We start from the raw sequence: 20,618 nt of genomic DNA on the forward strand, positions 1-20,618 counted from the left end.
TGTGTTAATTAAAAGTTATTAACAAATAAAACTTCATTATGGTAAGAGACAGATAACTGTGGCCAAGTTAATCACAGGAGTCAGGTATGTTGACACCACTCATCAGAAATACCAACATCCAGACTTTACAGTAACATGCTTTGATTGCCCTGAAACTAACTTACAGCCCCAGATCTACGATTTTTCTGAACTGGGGCAAAAACTTGATAATGGCGCCCTCCTCCCCCTCAATTTTCAGTATTTGAGATATATGCAATCGTTTTTTCCAACAATATTTTCATCTTGTAGCAAGAAGTGAAGTAAAGTGACGTGTGATAGAAGAATGCTGTGTGAAGAGGTGTAACACTTAAGACAAATAACATGTCTTACATTTCTTCAAACATATAAGTTTTATATATCAGCTAAGAATACTGGGAAAAAAGTATGATCTGATTGGAAAGAAGGATGTACAAGAGTAACGAGTGCATACAGGGAGAATGGTAATCCTTATTGTTGCTTTAATAGATATATCATAACTGTCATCTGAAGCTGGAAGTGTTATTCAGTTCTCTAATAAAATGTGGGAGGTTATTCCAGAGTCAGGTTCCTGCTACTGAGAAGGACTTTGAGAAAGTGGCTGAACGATGAAGTGTGACAAAGAGGATTTTGCTCTCATGGGAGCAGGTGTTTCTGCCATGTTTTTTCAGATAACAGTGTTAAGGTCAAGGAGAGATTTGAGGGACAGTGTTTGTTGATAAGTCAGTAGTACAGAAGACAGAGGGCACAGAAATCTCTGCGTTTGTCTGCACACAGCTAGGATAGCACTACATATGATGGTGAAATATGAAGTTTCTTTTTCAGGTCAAGAGGAAATAGTGTCACATAGAATGGACAAAACAAGACAGAATGGGTTAGGAAAGACTGTGCTGGTGCGGAACATGCAGGAGACTGGGTATACGGAAGATCCTAAGTAAGAGAAAAAGATAAAAGTACAAGAGAAGTATAAACAGATGAACTAGAAGGGAATAAAAAGGTAACAGGGTGTGTGTGTGTGTGTGTGTGTGTGTGTGTGTGTGTGTGTGTGTGTGTGCGCGTGCGCGCGCACGGCAGGCATTAAAGAAAGGGGGTGGGAACAGGAAGGTAGTGGAGACAAGTACATGATGGCATCAAGTCAAGATTGAGGTTACAGACATTACAGGAACAAAGAATTTGGCAAAGCCTTCAGCAAACTTGGAAGGAAGGAAAAGAAGTTTAAAGTATATAGTGGACCAATTTTATGTGCTCCAATTTTGCATTTTTCGTGATTCTACGCCACAAATTTGTAGCCCCTGTGAAAAACCCCATAACGTCATTGCTAAAAATTCCCAGTTTTTACATTTCTTCCTAGTCTTTTAAAAAACCTGACTGACCAGTATTAGACACAGCAGACGTGGGAATAACAGTAAGCTTTGCCTTCGCATCAGTTACAAATCAATGGCATCTCCTCTCCTCTACTTTTATACCTGAACCAAACTTCATTGTTTAGGGATTCCTATACTGCACGATTTCTTGAATCTGGTTAAACAGGTTGAAGAAGACTTGAAATCGGCAATGTTCACTTAAGATGCAGTTTGGAAAGCCCAATCTTATAGATATCCATTGGTAACGGTGCACTGCCTCTCATGACAAGGTCTACACAGTTCCCATCTCAAGAAGACTCCACTAAAAAGCTGTTGTTCACATTATTTATTTGAGTTTAGGGGTGCTCCAATTTTGCATTTTTCGTGATTCTACGCCACAAATTCGTAGCCCCTGTGAAAAACCCCATAACTCATTGCTAAAAATTCCCAGTTTTTACATTTCTTCCTAGTAAGATTTACTCAATTCTAGGTTCTTTCTTGACATCTCACTTTACTTTGCCCATTTTCTTCCTATTGACATATGATGTGACTAAACGAGTTATAATTGGCACAAAAGACAGACAGTTCTCAGTGTGAGTGATGGCAGAATTAAAGGAATATTTTTGGCTGTTGCAGAGAGGGGAGATGTTAGAGAGGAAACGCTGACATAATCCACTCTTGGTGTTGCCAACATAACTTGCAACATTTAGCTTCACTGCGCAACGACGATAGGTCGAGTACGTTTGGCACTGTGAAGGCAACCAGGAATTTGTCGATTGCTATATGATTTCTATTGCCCATCGTTTCACTTGCAGCAATTTAAGTTGTTCTCATAGGTTCCTGCCTAACCACACACTCGGAAATCTCCATATATTCAGAAATGAACAACAAAGTATTTGTGACCAGGAACAATATGAATTTTATTGCTACTCATTTCATTCACAGAAATGTGTGGTATACTTTCAATGCACTGCTTTGAAATGGCATATTGCGCACATACGTCACACACTATGAAGGAAATGAATAATTGAAATGCACACAGTTCACAGTGTTCACAAAAATTGATAATCACTAGTGACACCACAACTACAAAGAGTAGTGTGAAGTCGCATAGATACTGTGACAGGAAACATGTTTCTGTTGGAAACATTTTTTCCTGCAATGTATCACGTCTGTTTCCGACTTTGTTTCTTGTTTCTGTTTCTGTCTACACTGGCAGTAAACATTTCTCAGTGTATTTACATCGTCTGCAATGCTATTTGTTGCACTGTTTTCATATTGTCTGCCACGTCGTGTCTAGAGATGGTGCAACTGTAATATGGGCTGCTGCATTATTAATACGCAAAGGTTCACACAAACACAACAAAAGATGCCATCTTTCAATCTTTTTTTATTTGTTTATTGTGACTTGTGACCTGAAAGCCACAAGCATCTCCGAGTGTTTCATAGTTTTACAGAATAAGGCTGCATTTATCACAAAATTTTGTAATCACTTTTAAAACTATGATATTATTTGATGGAGAGTTTATGTAGTAGTTGGTAATGGTTGACAAAATCGGATTAGTTGCTGCAAGAAATAGATTTGTTGGTTTGCATAGAGTCATTTGATGAAAGTTACCTGCCAGCAGACAGTACACAACTCATAACTAGGCCATTAAAAAATAACATAGTGGAATTTGCAAATAAGTCTTTGGTACAGTTTTGGTTAAAATAACACCCAGGTTTTGAGTGATTTTTGTTTGGAAAGGGCTGTGAGTTAGAAAGTCTTATTTAATTTTTCTGTCAACAGTGTGTACAAAAATTAAACATTTATGCGATAAGCTAAGAAATGTGACTGTCATACTGAGGTTAGAGAGGAAATTACACATTCAAGTGAAGCAAACAATAGCAACAGACTCATAGTTAGTGATACTGCATTTGTGGACTCCACAAGAGGAAAATAAATGGCTTCAACCTATGGCTACTGAGACACATTTCAGCTCTAGTAATAGAGAAGGATATTGCCAGAACATTTCAATTACAGATAGAAGTGATTTTTGGTTTGATAAAAGCTGGTTTCCAGTGTAAAACCATAGGCTGACAACCTATTTGCGAATAAGGGGTAGGAATGACCAACAGGAGATAATATATAACGATCGCAGTATTGGCAATGAAGAAATGTTCCAGGGAAACAAAATGTTTCAGGCTCAACAGTGTTTTGCAGATCAGCTCCAAATGAACTGCTGACTCCTCATAAACTGTCCCCCACCGCCTTACACACACACACACACACACACACACACACACACACACAGAGAGAGAGAGAGAGAGAGAGAGAGAGGGAGTGATAAAGAAGGCTTGCATATCCCACAGCAAGTACTGTCTTGCTAAAATATGATACTTGAAATCAGTTGAATGGAAGCAGTACCTCAGGAACCGCTATGTTGGACAGTTTTTGTTCAGATTAGCTGAAATATGTATGAGTCAATATGCATCTTGTACTCATCATACTTGGTGTTTGTGCACTATGTTGCTCAACAACGCAAGCTGCTCAACTGCAGTGATCATGATAATGTGTAACATTAAGATGGCGATCATTATTTGACAGGTCAAGGTGGAATTTCCTTGGAAATAATACATTTTGCCAATCATCATGCCATCAATAATATTCACAAGATGATTGGGGTCTAAGACATTTGTGGTTTCTGAACAATGCAAGATAATGTAATGCCATGCATGCCATCAGTACAGCCCACAGTAGACAACATTGGACCGTCTACACAGACAAGATCATAACAACTGCAGTGCTCCAGCATCTAAGTAACCTTTCAGGTAAAGCTGAATGTTGAATTACAGCTATGTGGCCAAATGATGATGCTGTGGTCATGCTGTGTGTTGCTGTATCTACTCATCGCACTTCTATCCACTGACTCCACACATGCATCAGTATCATAGCAGCAAATTCTCTAACAGTCAAAATGTTATGGTATGACAAATCCAGTTCTTGAAGACTTGTCAATCTGCCTAGTTCAAACTCATTATGCCCCTCAACAACATGAAGACATACTGGTCACTGCTTTCGTATTTCCTCTTCATTTGATAACTCTTCTCTACAAGAGTCTGGTGTAATAAATATGCATAAATCATTTCTCTCACCTCTTTATTTTTGTCAACAACTGTGTTAATGCTGGATAATTAGCAGTACATAGAAACATTGTCCACAAAGAAGCAGCACTTGACTGGGCTCACAATTGTGGACAGTAGACATTAATGACAATGCAAATTAAATGACACTTAAAGTATTCCCTCGGTGGAAACTATTCGCTCAGAGTATACTGTCGAAACATGTATCTTTAACATCCCTTTCTGTATTGTAAAAAATGCTTTGCAAGGTAGACTTGCAGGAGGATGGGCAATCATTCACAGAAGTACCTTGGGTTGAATTAGGTAATTATACTGTCACTCTAAGTGTTACCTTATACAATCCAATTGGACTTCAATTGTAATACTGTACAACAATTTTCCATTGCACACTGCAAATTGTCAAAAATGTAAATGGGTCATAGGTAACTGAAAATAATGTAGCACCAGAACATATATTTCCGCTACAGTAAAGTAAAAATATCACATCACTCTATGTATAAGCTAGAATGATACAATGATATAAAACTGCAAAGCCTATTAGAAAAAAATTTCAGTATAAAATGAAGATACAAAATTTCCTTCAAAAGGTCAACATATCTGTCTCATTCAATCATATCTTGATTATTTAGCTTGGCTAATACATCCATCATCAAGATCCTCTTTATCTGTGTGGCATATTAGCAATAATACACACCTGTGTAGCCTTCGGTGCAAGTACATCTGTAACTGTTAATTTGATTAATGCAGGTTGCATTATTGTAACATGGTTTTGAGAGACATTCATCAATATCCAACTCGCAAAATGCTCCAGCATAACCAGGTGTACAGAAACAATCATAGCTGCCTGCAAAGAAAAACATGTTCAAGAAAGATTTAAAAGTTATTTGACACAGAGAAAAAAAATGAAAGGTGGTTGTGAACATAAGTGACTTAAGTTATTTTATGCACTGCTATATCAAATCTTAATTTAGAATGCTTACCATTATTGTTAATACATATGCCATTTTTACATGGTTTAATTGGACCAACACATTCATCTATATCATCTGAACACTTAGGACCTGCAAAGATATGAAAACACACAGTTTATCAAAGAGGGCTAAACTGAAATGTATTTTAAAGATTTCACAAGGACAATATAAATTGTTACAAAATGTGTAAAAATAAATGTCATGAAAATTACCACTTAAATTATAACAACAGTTCTGTGTTAAGAAAACACAACTAACTTCTACAAGTTTCCTTCATATTCTTGTTCCACATTATCCCTTTTAATAACTGGAAATTTTCCATGTATGTCACACTTATATATGATAATAAATATTAAGCAAACACTCACACTGAGCTTGTATTGATTGGTGAATAGACTGTAATGATCATCACAGCTATGATATCAGGTCCATGTGACAGATTCCTCATGGCACTATACGTACAAGGATCATTACAAAAACTTTTCAGAAGGTTGACTTATACCTCCTTATTTAAATTACTTCCAGTTGAGTGAGTTGGATTCTAACCAGGACACAGCTGTGCTTATCATCTCTTATCACTAACAACATTCACTGAAGTGAGATATCAAGTGGAGAAGAAAGCATCAGTCACTTTAGTTGATTTAAAAAGGGAATGGTCCAATCAAACATGTTGAAAATCCACCCTGAAACTTCTTATGAATGAAGAACATAAGGCAAGAAATGCAGTGTCAAAATTGTAGCTGCTAAGATGCACTGCAAGCCCCCCCCCCCCCCTCTTTAAAATAAATAAATAAATAAATGCTGAAGTTACTCATTTTTGTCACATGAAGAACTGCTTGTGACAGCAGTTTGCACAGTCCTTCCTGTGACACTAGTGCAATATCAGCTGTGACAAGAGCATGTAGTGCCACATTGTGCAAATACCGAGAGTGACACAGGTGAATTTGAAGACCCTACATCATACACAAAATGTCATGTATCATTAATGTTTTGAATACGAGGCAGTTCATATCGACAGCTAAACTGTTGCATATGCAATTCTTGCAGAGGTGACTTGCAGAGGAACATAAATCAATACAATGTTTGATGTTACATTACACATGAATTCCATTAATCATGAAATTAATTTATGGAAATGAAATATTTGTTACACATACACAATTTTATAACAATTCTTGTAGCAACATTCTTACAAAAAATTTTCAACTATGTATATTTTATTACTAAGAGGTTCCTTCTTTATTCTTCACAGTCATCACAATAAAGCAACGTGTCATTTGAATGACGAAAATAAGCATTTTCCTTACAACAGGAACATCTGCTGAAAGAAAAATTAATGCTTTCAGGCACTTCACAGTCAATTAATAGATTTATTCAGACAGAAATGAGGTGGAGGGAGGAATAGTCCTGACCATTGCCCTGCTTCTTGTGCTGCTTACCAAACATACTTACAGTAAGTCACAAAACATGCTGACACAAACTGACAATGCACAAATGACTGGAATTTCAGAATACTGCTCTCCTGATGAACACCAAATGTTGTCAGCAGTCTGAAAGACGGAGGCACCATTATGCCCAGGACAAGAGTCAAGCAAAAGCAATGAATTGATTTCGGCAACTGGTTAGAAACTGGTTCAAATGGAATGCTGAAAATTATTCTTTCCAATTTTTCCAGATTTTGATAGGTCAATTATAAGATTTTTGCCACTAAACAGTCCTTTTTTGTATTTTTGGTTCCAATGTGTCTTTAGGTCCCTGAAGACAGATATAAAGCTGTGGAAACAGTAATCCACTCATACTTACCACTGTCATTGTTGCATATGAATGTGTCATAGCATTAATCAGTTGCACAACAGGCTCTGTCATTTTACAGCGCAAAATGATAAAGAGCAGTTTGTTCACAGGTCTTTTAAAAAACCTGACTGACCAGTATTAGACACAACAGACATGGGAATAACAGTAAGCTTTGCCTTCGCATCAGTTACAAATCAATGGCATCTCCTCTCCTCTACTTTTATACCTGAACCAAACTTCATTGTTTAGGGATTCCTATACTGCATGATTTCTTGAATCTGCTTAAACAGGTTGAAGAAGACTTGAAATCGGCAATGTTCACTTAAGCTGCAGTTTGGAAAGCCCAATCTTATAGATATCCATTGGTAACGGTGCACTGCCTCTCATGACAAGGTCTACACAGTTCCCATCTCAAGAAGACTCCACTAAAAAGCTGTTGTTCACATTATTTATTTGAGTTTAGGGGTTTATGTTGGTTATTGATGGCGGTAGGAGGACTTTGTGCTCACCCTGTACAGTAAATGTTTCTGATAGCTTTTCTTACACAGTTTTGCAAGTTTCATTTTGGCGCATATTTATTACTCCTTGCAACTCTTTCTTCCATTTATACAATTCTCTGTTAGATCCTATGAAAGCAGGTTTGCACACTACTTAACATTAAGCATTAAACACAATGAAAATTAATTTAGTTTTATATCCATTGTTAACACTTATGTTATTTTGTCTAAAACTGACATGGTGAGACCATGGCTGTGTACAATTAATGTAGGTTAATTCTTACAAAGAAGAAAACAGCAACCAGCCACTATTAATACTGCTATTTATTTAGGTAAATAGCACCATTACCGGTTTCGAACTGGCAAGTTCATCATCAGACGGCTGTTCACATGATTTTCAAGATACACTTTTAACGTCTGTTTTTGATTTTTATTATTCCACTGTGGCAAAGTATTTTTGGTGTGTTGTTGCATCAAAATCGCGCAGAATTTTCGACGGCAACAACACACCAAAAATACATTGCCACAGTGGAATAATAGAAATCGAAAATGGACGATAATGTAAAGTGAAAATCATGTGAACAGCCGTCTGATGACGAACTTGCCAGTTCAAAACCGGTAACGACGCTATTTACCTAAATAAATGTCAATATTAATAGTGGCTGGTTGCTGTTTTCTTCTTTTTAAGAATTAACCTACGTTAACACTTATGCTACATCAAAACCAATTGGTAATTATTGTGGATATTAAATGAGTTGCAAATTTGAGTGAACAATGTAGACACTTGTTTGAAAGAAACTGTCCTTGAAAACTGAAATTTATTTTAAAATTATGATAATGCCAAGCCATGTTATCTGTTTATTGATGTGCTGTAAACCACAGATATGCACCAACCATGACCATGTGCAGTCTACTACAGGTCTGGTAGAAATGTGCGTATCTCCAGCCACCTGGCGAGCAACAAATTTGGCATTTTTTAAAATACTTGCGGGGGGTCTTAGCAGCTAAAATTTTGACTTGGTCATTCTTTCAGTGTATTCTTCCCGTGTAAAAAATTTCAAGGCATGTTTCAACATGTCAGATTAGACAATGCCCTTGTAAGTGCACCACGTCATATGGTTTGGAGACAGGGCTGCCTTATAAATTATAACAAGTTATTCCATGCAGATGGTCAACAAACCAAACTGACAATATGTTAGCTGGAAGCACATTTACTGTGACTATGGAATACAACACTAACTGTCCAAAAGTATTGAATAATGGCTTATTGAAGGGATCCGTCCTCACTCCTCTCTCATTTAATCCAACACAGTCCAGAAAGTTTGGATATGGGGTCTGCCCAGCTACGTGGCTATATATATCCAACACAAAGCCTCCAAAACAACTAAAGATATCCTGACTTATGATCTGTACAGCTTAAGCCAATACTTCTGTAAATGAAGGCCACAACCTAACTTGAATAAAACAGAAGTTGCACATTTTCATCCATCCAACAGATTGGCAATCAGAGTCTTTAGTGTCAGAGTCTTTAGGGAGACAAACTTTGTCACAAGATGCAGCCAAAATCCCTAAGGGTTGCCAAACACAGAACACCTTCTTTTCAGGAGCACCTGACATGAAAATTTGTTAACATCAAATGCAGAAATAACATTCTTCATGAACTCTGTTGCCCTGGTTGGGGATAATCAGCAGACACTTAGAGTATCATCACTCGGATCTGTGTACTCAACAGCAGAGTGCATAATAGCCTATATGTGAGAAAGACAGATGTAATCTTAACTAATCCATCAACACTGTTAATGGGTCAATGTAATCTACTGCCATATACTTTATACCTACCTTAACTCACATTCTGCCTTTTTTAAAAAAATTTTTTCACATCTAGTTCCGAAGGACAAAATTGAGGAGCAAATCTCCAAGGGTCATGGAATGTGTCAGTACATGAAATTACAACATGAAAGTAATAACAGATAAAATGCTTATGAACCCAAAAAATGTCAAGCCATAAGTTTACGTAAATGCATCCTACGATCTTCTGATGCCAGACGAAAGAACACGCTACAAAGTGAATATTAGAAGACTGTTGATAACCCTAACCTTCCAATATTGAATGATATGTTCTCTGTAGAGTTTAAAGATTGAAATCAAGACAGCCCGCTCTTATCACAGCCAGGATTCTTGCCAAAGGTGAATTCAATGTCACCAGTTAATGAAAATGCTGTTGGCAAAGACGTACAGACAGTTTCCATGAGTGGGGGAAATCTCTATCATCATCCTGTGACTGTTGTGCTGAATGACATGCAGTTGCTTACATCGCACCAACATGTCCAGTATGTGCCTATAAGGATCCTTTCAAAGACTTCCTGATAGTGACAATCGGAGTGATAGACTATACAAAAAGCTTTGATATTCTTCTATAACTGTTGCCATTTGTATTATATTATGTGGAAGAGCTGTGTTGAAATGTAGTAGATTAGTTATCTCTGAATATGTACAGCTATTCTTTTGATTCAAAACATCTTAATGTATGCCATATGATAAAGAAATAAATCAATTACTAAAGATATGGGTTGCAATAGTACATTTCTCAAGAAACTAAAGCCAGTTTCAACTCACTGGGCTTATTATTTTAGTTGCAAGGGCTGCAATTGCATTAATCTATATGGCATCCAGTCATCACCTGTAAGGAAATGAAGAGTGAAACACTTATGATATTATCTTTAATAATTTTGAAAGTGGATTATGCGAGTCTGAAAACAATGATTGCTGGATACAAGCTTATGAGAAACTGTCTCTCAGCTGCTAATTGTGTGGTTTTTGGAGTTTCATAAGGGATGCATTGATAGACAAAGCAAAAGAAGGGCCTGCCACTACTGCAGTGATGTAGGAAAAATCTCTCACTTTGGAACAAATATGTCAAGAAAAAACAAACAGTGTGATATTCATGATTGTTGACATGTTGCTACAGACTGTCTCCAGCTATGTCCAAAATTCTATAGAACTGTTAAAATAAATAAATAAATAAAATGGAAGTTTCTTCTTAATGGGTGACGGATCAACAAACGAACATCCATTTCTAATGGCGCAAATAAATGTTAAGCAGAGTCCATGAAGGAAACTATATAGGTATATTTCAGACACTGTTGCTGGTGATAAAATGAAGATTTACCAGTGCAATCAAACAACTACGAATCTGACTAATGTGTGAATTCTTTCTGAAGAATAACTTAAAAGCGTTGGAAAGTAAAAGGTGGCAACTACGAGAGGACTCCAAAGTAAGTTACACATGCCATCTAATGTAATAACCATTGGGCAACTAGAGTGGCACTTTTTCAGAAGAGAGTAAATGTTCTGGGTTTCCTGGAGACATAGTTCTACTGCGGTATGTATAAAAGTTGCATCACAGTGACGGAGTGAAATGGTGTGTCACCTGGAAACATATGCCAAAGCTGAAGTACACGGGAGAGTATGATTCTTATCAGTGAAAGTCTAAATTGCACACAGATTCACCATGAAATTCTGGTGTTGGACCAAATGCAATGTTGTGTCCAGTCAAAGTGAAATGCTGTCAAAAATTTGGCCAAGGCAGTACAGACAAGTGCGATGTTGATCGTAAATGAAGGCCATCAATATCAACGACAGATAACAATGTTCACACAACTGAGGAACTAATTTGCAGCAATCCGAGATTTTCCAATGATGAGGTCATTCACATAGTGGCTCTCAAATGGCTCTGTAACTGTGAAGCAGATTTCTATTGTTGAAAAACTGAGCAATTGATAGAACATTCTCATAGTTGTTTATAGAGACTTGATGATTACACTGAAAAATAGTGTCATGTTTGTGTGTCACTTTAAAGTGTAGTGCAAAGGACAATATTATGTAACTTAATTTTTGAAGTTCCCCCACATTACTCAAAAAATGATGATGTTGCAACAGCATCTCTGGAGACTTGAAAGACCTATTATCCTTCTCTGTCCAGCGGTGGATAATTGTAAACCTACGTAACACTTTTAAGAAGCAAAGAACAGGATAATTGTAAACCTACGTAACGCTTTTGAGAAGCAAAGAACAGCAGTTAAGGATATAGGAATGTTGATAGTCATCTTGTATCATAAGAATGCATCCATACACATAGCTAATTTCATTGTTCATTTCTTGTTATCCACAAGAAACTCAATTTAATGACTTATCTTCCATAAACTCCTTAATAGAAAAGGATCCAAAATAATAAAGCAAAAACACATTGTTCGCTGATCACTGGAATAAAAAAGAATGATTAGCCAACAAATCAGCAATGCCCTAAGCCATCAGCCAAAATGTTTAGGATGGAGTCTAGGCAATACATAAAATTTCAGCTTTAGCACACTTGTCTTAAAATCAGCTAAAACAGAGGGTAAATCCCAACTGTTTGTTTCTGCTCTCCCATTCAAGTATACAGACAAGTGTATAACAACAGAGCCCTATTCAGAGGATGGTTCAGTTAACTTCATAATGGCTGGAGAGGTCACTATGAGGTGCACCATAGCTATGAAGTTTATTTTATTGAGTGCAGCCTACTGACCCTCAACACCAGCCAGTTGTCATCATCTTCTTTGACTAAAAAGTAAGATGAGAGGCTGCAAGAGGCAGGCACTTTGTATCACAATGTGTTCCCTGGAGGGCTCCGTAGCTGTTATTTCTTTTCCCCACATTCCTACATGCCATGGAACTTAACAGAATGCTATATGCTTCTCTCTTTGAGTATGAGTACTGCATAATTTTTATCATTTTCTCAGTAGGGTGCATTAGATATAGCACCTGAGGAATTCAAACACATGAGAATTTACTTCCTTCTTCCCTCAATAAAATCTCATCTGCTCCAGCAGCTTCAGGAACACACATAGCTCAGCACAAAAGATACTAAATGTATTGAGTAGTTATCACACAAAGACATTATTGGTGAAGACTATTTAACAATGTGTTCCCTTGTTTTGAGTTATTAGAGTACACTGTGACAAAACATTGATGTTTCTCTATGTTATTTTAAATAAACAATAAAAAATACAAATATAGGCCTCAAAAGGACCCAAGCATGGAATAAAACCCCACTATCTGTCACACCCGTGTAAAAGAAAAAAAGAAAAAAAAAACAACCATCTAAATATCTGTATGAATCCCAAACAGACTTCCTACTCGCCGAGTATTGTTACAAGAGTCATTTGAAATGTAGTCAAGCAACAATATGGTATGCAGTTGATTTGAGTATGAGTAAATCTTGTATGCATGGCATACTATGAGGAGTTTCTGCCTAATGAAGTGTGCCTTCTCAGTAGTGTCAGCTGGAAATAGGACAGATTGCAAATGCTTCAGTAAACTGCCTAATGGTCTTGTGGCGGTCAGAGTATAATATTTTTAAATGTTGTTGTCTAGCACAACTGTACATCAAAAAGAAACTCTTTGCATGTATCCCAAAGGGCACTTCTGCTTACTGACAAGGTGAACTCCCTATTGCACCCCCCCCCCCCCCCCTCGTATTTAGTGGTAAGAGGGGCCAGTGGACAGCCAGTTAGGAACTGACTGATCAACCATGAAAATAGCAAGAATGTGTACTGAACTGTGGACAAAAGCACAATAAAAACAGGAACACTCCACGGACAAGAAGTGCAATGTAGAGCGGCCTGAATCGATAAGGGCATTATGGTGAACTGGTTATGGTTTTGGACTGGCAAGCGGATGAGCTATGTCGAAATCTCTCCCATGCCACTTTTTTCCCACTGTATTCAAATTTGTGTCTGTGACATTATGTAATGTCTGTTTGCAACAGTGAGGTGTCACAAAGGAACCTATAATGGCAGTTGATTCTGCACAACTCTCTATCAGCAGTCGAAAGGAAATGGCTTTCAAATAGAAACTGCAAATGTTTGATGACAACATGACAAGTGAACTGAATTCTACACCAGAAAACATGTCTCGTGTTTGATACATCGTATTAGTGATTTTCTTATCAACACCCCTAATTTCTACAACTGGTGAGTGTATGAGATATGCCTCCTTGTCTGATTTAGGTGTTTGTATGAATGTGAATGTGATCACTCTCAAGGAAATGATGAAAACATAACAGTTTGTCACATAAGCTGCAACACATGACTGCAACAGTTTCACAATTACAAAATTTCTCTGCACTCTGCCAAAACATATGTTTTTATCGTTTTTGAAGTTGTGTTCTGTTTTGTTGTAACATAGTTCACATCCGTTTATTTGTTGTTTTCATTTCTGTGAGACATCTATGTGGTATCTCGCCTGGTCTAATTATTCATCACATTTACTTGCCACAGTAACATATTCTCACCACAAGACTCATAATCTATAACCAATGCATTGTATTTCAACTGCCAAGACTACAGAAAGAGAACAAACATTTCAATATGACTAATACGTTATCAAACATTAAGTGTTTCAAGGGAGAATGCATTTAGGTTCCTGAAGCATAGCAGCCACATGACATTTCTGTTCAGAATCAAGACTCAGAACCCTTTATAATCTTTTAAAAGTTAAAATCATGTCCTTCATTCTCAAGTTAGGTATACTATAAACAGTGGGTTGACGATGAAAAAGACAGAAACAAATCTAACAGCACAAAATTTAAAACTGGCATTCTCTGTCCACTCCTACAGCCATTAAGTGTTTGTTGCAACTGATGTGTGGTTGCTAATAAAGTGAATGAAAAGCAGAAAATTGAGAAATCATCCATAAATAAAAAACATTTAATTAGGCACCTTACCATGGATGAAAAACTATTCATAGCTAGTAAAAAAACAGTGTCACATTTAAATTAATACCTTGAGGTACATTTATCTCATGCATAAAACAATCTGATAGGCCATCACCATCTGTATCTAAAATAATGTACAGTGAATAAACCTTAAAAATACATGAACATTTCTTCAGCAGTCCCATTTGTGGCACTGAACAAGGATTTGTGCAACCAAGTGGTAACATAGGACATCTCAATGTTGAAGCAAATCCTTATTAGCATGTGTTACAATGACCTCAGCAGGCTGAGGTTATCAATGGTGAAATGGTGTCTGCTCAAATCATATTGAAGGTGACTATGGAGCTAGGCAGATTGTAAGATGCATACAGTGAGGTGGTTTCCATAAATTCCAAAGTATTTTCCTTACAGCTAGTGAGAGCAACACAACAATAGCTACTCAAGCATATGTGGTTTTTCCCATGTTTGAGAAGGGTAATTAAAATAACAGCTTTCTATGAACTAAGACTGTACTGATCCAAAAAATCAATGACTTCTTTAGAATTTCTGGCAAGGTGCTGCAACATGCTGTAATAGATTTGGTCACAATTTAGCGACACGTCTCATGGTGTAGACAATGCCAAATTTATCTCCTGCACTGTGGAAGGGCTATTGTTAACTTCTTCATTGGTATAACTGAAGTCCAACCTACTTCACTCAGCATTCATTTGATGATGACAGAAAGTTGTATCCTGGCTAATGGTGATGGTAACTTGAGTGAAATGCTCTGCCACTGCTGGTCTGGAGAATTATTAATCCTCTTTACAGCATTACAGGGGCACCTCATACACTTATGTGAAATCATCTTGATGCTGTCCCATAAAAGTTAAGGTTTGATGGAATAATTTGTAGGGTGCAGGAATTATTGACAAAATATTTCTTTGTTACTATACAACTGCAGTCTGTCCAAGCCATTTAACTGGCTGCACAGTACTCAGCAGATGGTGTAAACTTGAAATTCTGCCAAGTCACAAGTCTGCACCATATTACAGAGTGGCACTTGTCACTCTGCAGTGGAAGACACTGACTTCAAAGCTGCCCTTAATATTTTGGTATGGATGTGACACTGGTGAGATGGATGGTGCTTGTGTTGTGATTTGTTAATTCCTAGGCACTATGTTTACATTTACGTACAGTTAGATGACTGTACAGTCTCCAGTTTGCCTTACTGAGCACGCATCAAGGTAACACTTTTTTTCTAGCCCTACTTTGTTAGCTGTATCCAGAGAGTAAAGTGATGACTGGAACACAGTTCACTGAACACTTTCCATTTAGATATGTGTGCAATGGCAAGAAAGCACAACTATAAACTGATGGTAGAGAACTATCCAATAGCAGTGCACAAAACAGAAAATAATGATCGGGATGTGTGACAGCATTAATTAAAGCCTCTTGGTCTATTGGTTCCTGGAAGAATAGGTAGAGGGAATATGTAATGACCATAAGATGGACACACACTGCTACAACAACTCTATCTGTAAGTTCATAGAGAGGGGGAAAGGTAATGTGTGGTATACATCATTTAAAAGGACTGCTACTTCTCCTTCAACTCTTTCCACTGAGGTCACCCTTTCTGCGGAAGACGTCCCATTTAGTATCAAGTGTCAGAACCTTTAAGATGTATTTCTTGTCTACACTGTGACAATGTAGGTGCGCGCGCGCGCGTGTGTGTGTGCGTGCGTGCGTGCGTGCGTGTGTGTGTGTGTGTGTGTCCACTCTATAGCTCGAAAAAGATCTGTCAGAAAGCACAGTTGTCAGTCTTGTTTATCTACCTATAGATGACTCAACACCTCAACTATTGGGTAATTGGTTACCCTCACTCCTTAAATTATTTACATTCCATCAGACCTTTTCATCACTAAATTTCTTGTATACTCAAACACACGTGCCATTGTTATGCCATGTCCATCTTGAGTATCCCGAATCCATTTATACACCACTGAGTCATCATACTGCTGATAGTTTGAGCTAGTCTTCCTCTTGTTACCTTTCTCCCAAGATGAGACACTTCAGTGGTTACAGAGATCGTAAAGGGCCCCAGAATGATTTTGAAGGCCAGACCATATGTTATGCAGTCCTCTTCAAACTCAGTCAAGACCAATGAATCATGGTCAAAGTGCTCTGAACCATGTTTCTTGGTGTTCAGTAACTTTCCATCTTTCTTTTGAGAGGTGTACAGCTGACATCATGACCATTGTTAACTTCATGTTTGTCAAGTACATTGTGGGTGCAGAGAAGATTACAGATCCACCTTTACGCAAACAAAAGTAGTTTCTGACAATGTTAAATTTTCTGATATACTTTCATTACATTCTTCGTATCAACTATGCCTTGCCCTTGAAAGTTGTCCATTAACATTTAAGTGTCCATGTGTATTAAGTCTCGCCTTAGCTGAAGCTAAGGGTTAATTGAACTTCTGAGATAATCGAAGACTGAACCTGCACTTTTGCACTCTGGAGTCATTTAACCTGACAGGACATTGTTGCCTCTACTAAAAGGGTCCTACTTCTTATACACTTCGCTTGTTTTAGGATGCCTGCTATGTTCTGAAGAGCTTCAGGTATACGGGGTCTCCCCGGGGGGAACAATCTATATTAAAAGATATGATGCGGATGATCATTTAAAGCAGAAAACTTCCTATGGAAATATGCCCTGTTCCAAATGGTTTCCAATATAGAAGACATTTAATGTACATTGTTCTTTATTTTCTGTATTATTCAATACTTTGTCAGGTTTGCACATCTACAACAGTTAGTAAACATTATGACGTGCTTTACAAAGTATCAGTTGAAAAATACGCATTATCATCACTTCACCTCAAAAATTACGTCACATTACAGCTTTTGTTCAGTTCACAGTAAATATTCAAATATCCCACTGTGAACTTCAGTGTATTTGTGCACTATTGAGAGGACATGTTGTGTTGCTTATCTGCCTGCCTCTGCACATTCCCTAATGAGGGCAACAGCATCCATAATGCAACCCAGCAGTTCATCCTGCAGACTTCAGCCAGCCCCATAGATAAAAATCTAATGGCATAATGTCTGGTGATCTAGGTGACCAGTTAATTGTACTAACACAACCAATCCACAGAGCAATCTGCTTGGCTAAAGGAATATCCATAAGATATTTAAGAAATTAATTTTCCAAAAAATGCAAATAATTCTGTCCTACGATTTGGTCTTCTAAAATTACTAGAGCTATCAAAATGATAGCGATCATTCCACACCAAACATTGATCAAAAAAAGAACTTTGAAATTGGTTTCCACTGCAGCATTTGGATTCTCCTGTGATCATCAATGACTATTAGAAGTGTTGTTGATTCTATTCCATGCAAATGTGGCTTCATCAGTGAATGCCAATGTGAAAATTGTGGACAAGCTCTAAGTGAAATGGGTATAAGTTTTTTTGCATATGGTGTTCACCATACATGTGTTTGTAGGATACTGGTATATGCATAAAGTCACTGTGTTGTGGTAGTAGGATGTCACTGCACCATTGCAACAACATGCTATTGTTCCTACACAGGTTGTTGAGCTACATATTCAATAGAAAAATGTTGACCTGTCTCACACAACGTGCTGAAAACTACGGCAAACACTCTACAGTCAGGAATTCAATGTGTCGGAAAGTGCCAACAGTATTCTTTTACAGCAGTAAGGGCACCACCATCGTAGAAGCTGTAAACACACATCATATCTGCATATTCTTCATTAGTGTAGATGTGTGGCATTTTAGCCATCATGTGTACACACACAATTAACCTGTATTTCTCTTTGATACACTCTCAACCTCTCTCACTACTTCATAACACAGACAACAGCACATTGTATGAGCTAGTTTAATGGCTCAGAGATGCTGAAAGCAATGAGGTAGGTTGGCCTAGAAGAAAACATCAAAGACCTTAGGTGGTTAAGACACACGGGCGTGACACTAATCCAAAGACATTTAATGTGTTCTATCTCAGAAACAGTTCCGAATAGTGTATGTGTCCACATAAAGCTTCTCACTTAAAACGAATGTTCCTGTCATATACCTGAATATTTACCACTCCTCATGGGATACCCTGTATAGAATGAAGACCACTTTTTAGTGGCCCTCTATTTCTGTAATAATCAAGAAGACATTATCAAAATATCCCTTGTGTTCTGTAACAGCTCAGATTTCCTTTTGCCTAAGCTAACGCTGTCAGTGGGTTATCTGCAGGCCTGGAGTGAGTGTTATTGCTCCCAGATGGTACATATATCCTGTTGGAAGTGTTATTATTTGAGGAATTGGAAAATGTGGTGTTCCAATAAGCAGCTAGGGACATAAAGATTGATACAGGCAGAAACCCAGATATTTGGACAAGGCTAATACACTCAAAGTGTGTCATGTGCTGCAGATGCTGCCTCCTAAGGACAGTTTCACCCCAACAGTCATTTACTCATACTCATCAGCACCTAGCACACACTGAAGTTGAAGCATTGTTGTATTTTTATTAAATTTAAATTATTATTATTATTATTATTATTATTATTATTATTATTTAACACTGCCACAATCTCAGTGTATGCCTATTTTCCGCAACACTAAACATGTCACTGTTGGAACTACACGGTAGTCACTAACTCGTGCCAAAATTTACAGCTGGGGAAGATTGGTAACACTCACCTGTCCCATGAATAAGAACTCAAGGTTCTGTGACTGATTTACTCAGTTTAGAATTCCTATAACTACTCTAACCCATTTGAAATTGCCATTAAATATATTATCTTCAACAAGATCATGTCCAATTACACTAATGCACACCTACAATGAATCCACTGGAGTATAATATCAAACCCTAAGAGAATTTTTATTTTTTTTTTTTTTTTTTTTTTTTTTTAAATAGAGTGGATGGCAAGTTACTTGTAACATAATCGCACATGCACAACATTCTCTATCCATAACAAACCCATCTATATACTTCATATCACAAATAGAGAACACATTTGTTTTAGTCTCTGAAGAATGTATGTGGCCATAAAATACCAGTAGTATTCAAGGCGAAAATGTACAACATGCCATGGAAATAATTTTCTCTTGTACCATTTTTTATTTTACAAAGCATCTTATTCACTGAGTGTAATTACACTTATTTGAAATATCTGTCTCCTTGTGAACGTCATAGTCTCTCAAATCAATAGCACTTTGCACGGAAAATAACAAAACAACTCCCATTTTTCTTTGTGGTCAAAAATTTAACTCCTTTTTCTCTGCTTGGGACTATAAGAATGGCTTCAGACATTTCCGCTTTGTTAAAAAATAACAGTAATACATTTATGAGTTACTGTTTTTATTCTATTTTCTACTTTCCAATATTACATATGGTTCTCTCATCATTCTTATTATTTTCTTATCTCACAAAAGCCCTGTTCGGTCCTACTTCCAAGTGTGTGTGTGTGCCAAGTGTGTGTGTGTGTGTGTGTGTGTGTGTGTGTGTGTTACATGCAACTGCAATAACCAACATTTTTTCCTTAGGTATTTGTCCACTAAGCAATATTTACTCAGCCATGTAAGAAAAAAAATAATTTTCTTTTACTAATACAATTTTGGCTGGTTAACTGTTTATAAGATATTGTAGGTATTATATAACAAAACACATAAAAAAAAAATAATAAACCCACACTGGATTAAACAGTCTACTTTTATCTTTAATTTTTTAAACACACCTGTGAAACCAGGAGGGCAGTTGCATGTATAATTGTATTCTAATTCTACGCAAGTGCCACCATTCTCACAAGGCTGCCCAATGCAGAAACCCTGTTCACTGCAATTTTCTCCTCTGTAATTACCCGGACACTGACATTCAATTCCATTTGTCCTCTCCTTACAGATTTTTCCTTCAGGGCATGACATGGGAGTGCAGCCACCAATGCTGATTTCGCATTGTCTTCCTTCAAACCCTGTCAACATGAAAATGAAGTCAGAATATTTCAGATAGTAAACAACTTTCACATTCTCTGCTAACACATACAACTGTTATACATTGTTAATATTAGTAGTAGTAGTAGTAGTAGTAGTAACAATTTTGTGTGGATCTATGGCCTGGAATAAGAC

At 37.2% G+C, this 20,618-nt stretch overlaps 1 protein-coding gene across 1 annotated transcript in view; it reads right to left on the reverse strand.

The window, feature by feature from the left end:
• The window catches only part of LOC126297680 (protein crumbs), a 355,128-nt gene that overhangs the window by 124,051 nt on the left and 210,459 nt on the right, over nt 1-20,618 (reverse strand). Inside the window, exons 12-14 of the mRNA XM_049988790.1 lie at nt 20,231-20,464; nt 5,462-5,542; nt 5,176-5,325 (exon numbers count right to left, since the gene is read on the reverse strand). Coding sequence (XP_049844747.1) covers nt 5,176-5,325; nt 5,462-5,542; nt 20,231-20,464 — 465 coding nt within the window. The remainder of the gene's footprint in view (nt 1-5,175; nt 5,326-5,461; nt 5,543-20,230; nt 20,465-20,618) is intronic.

Source organism: Schistocerca gregaria, chromosome X (genome assembly GCF_023897955.1).
Source record: "Schistocerca gregaria isolate iqSchGreg1 chromosome X, iqSchGreg1.2, whole genome shotgun sequence".
Lineage (NCBI taxonomy): Eukaryota > Metazoa > Arthropoda > Insecta > Orthoptera > Acrididae > Schistocerca > Schistocerca gregaria.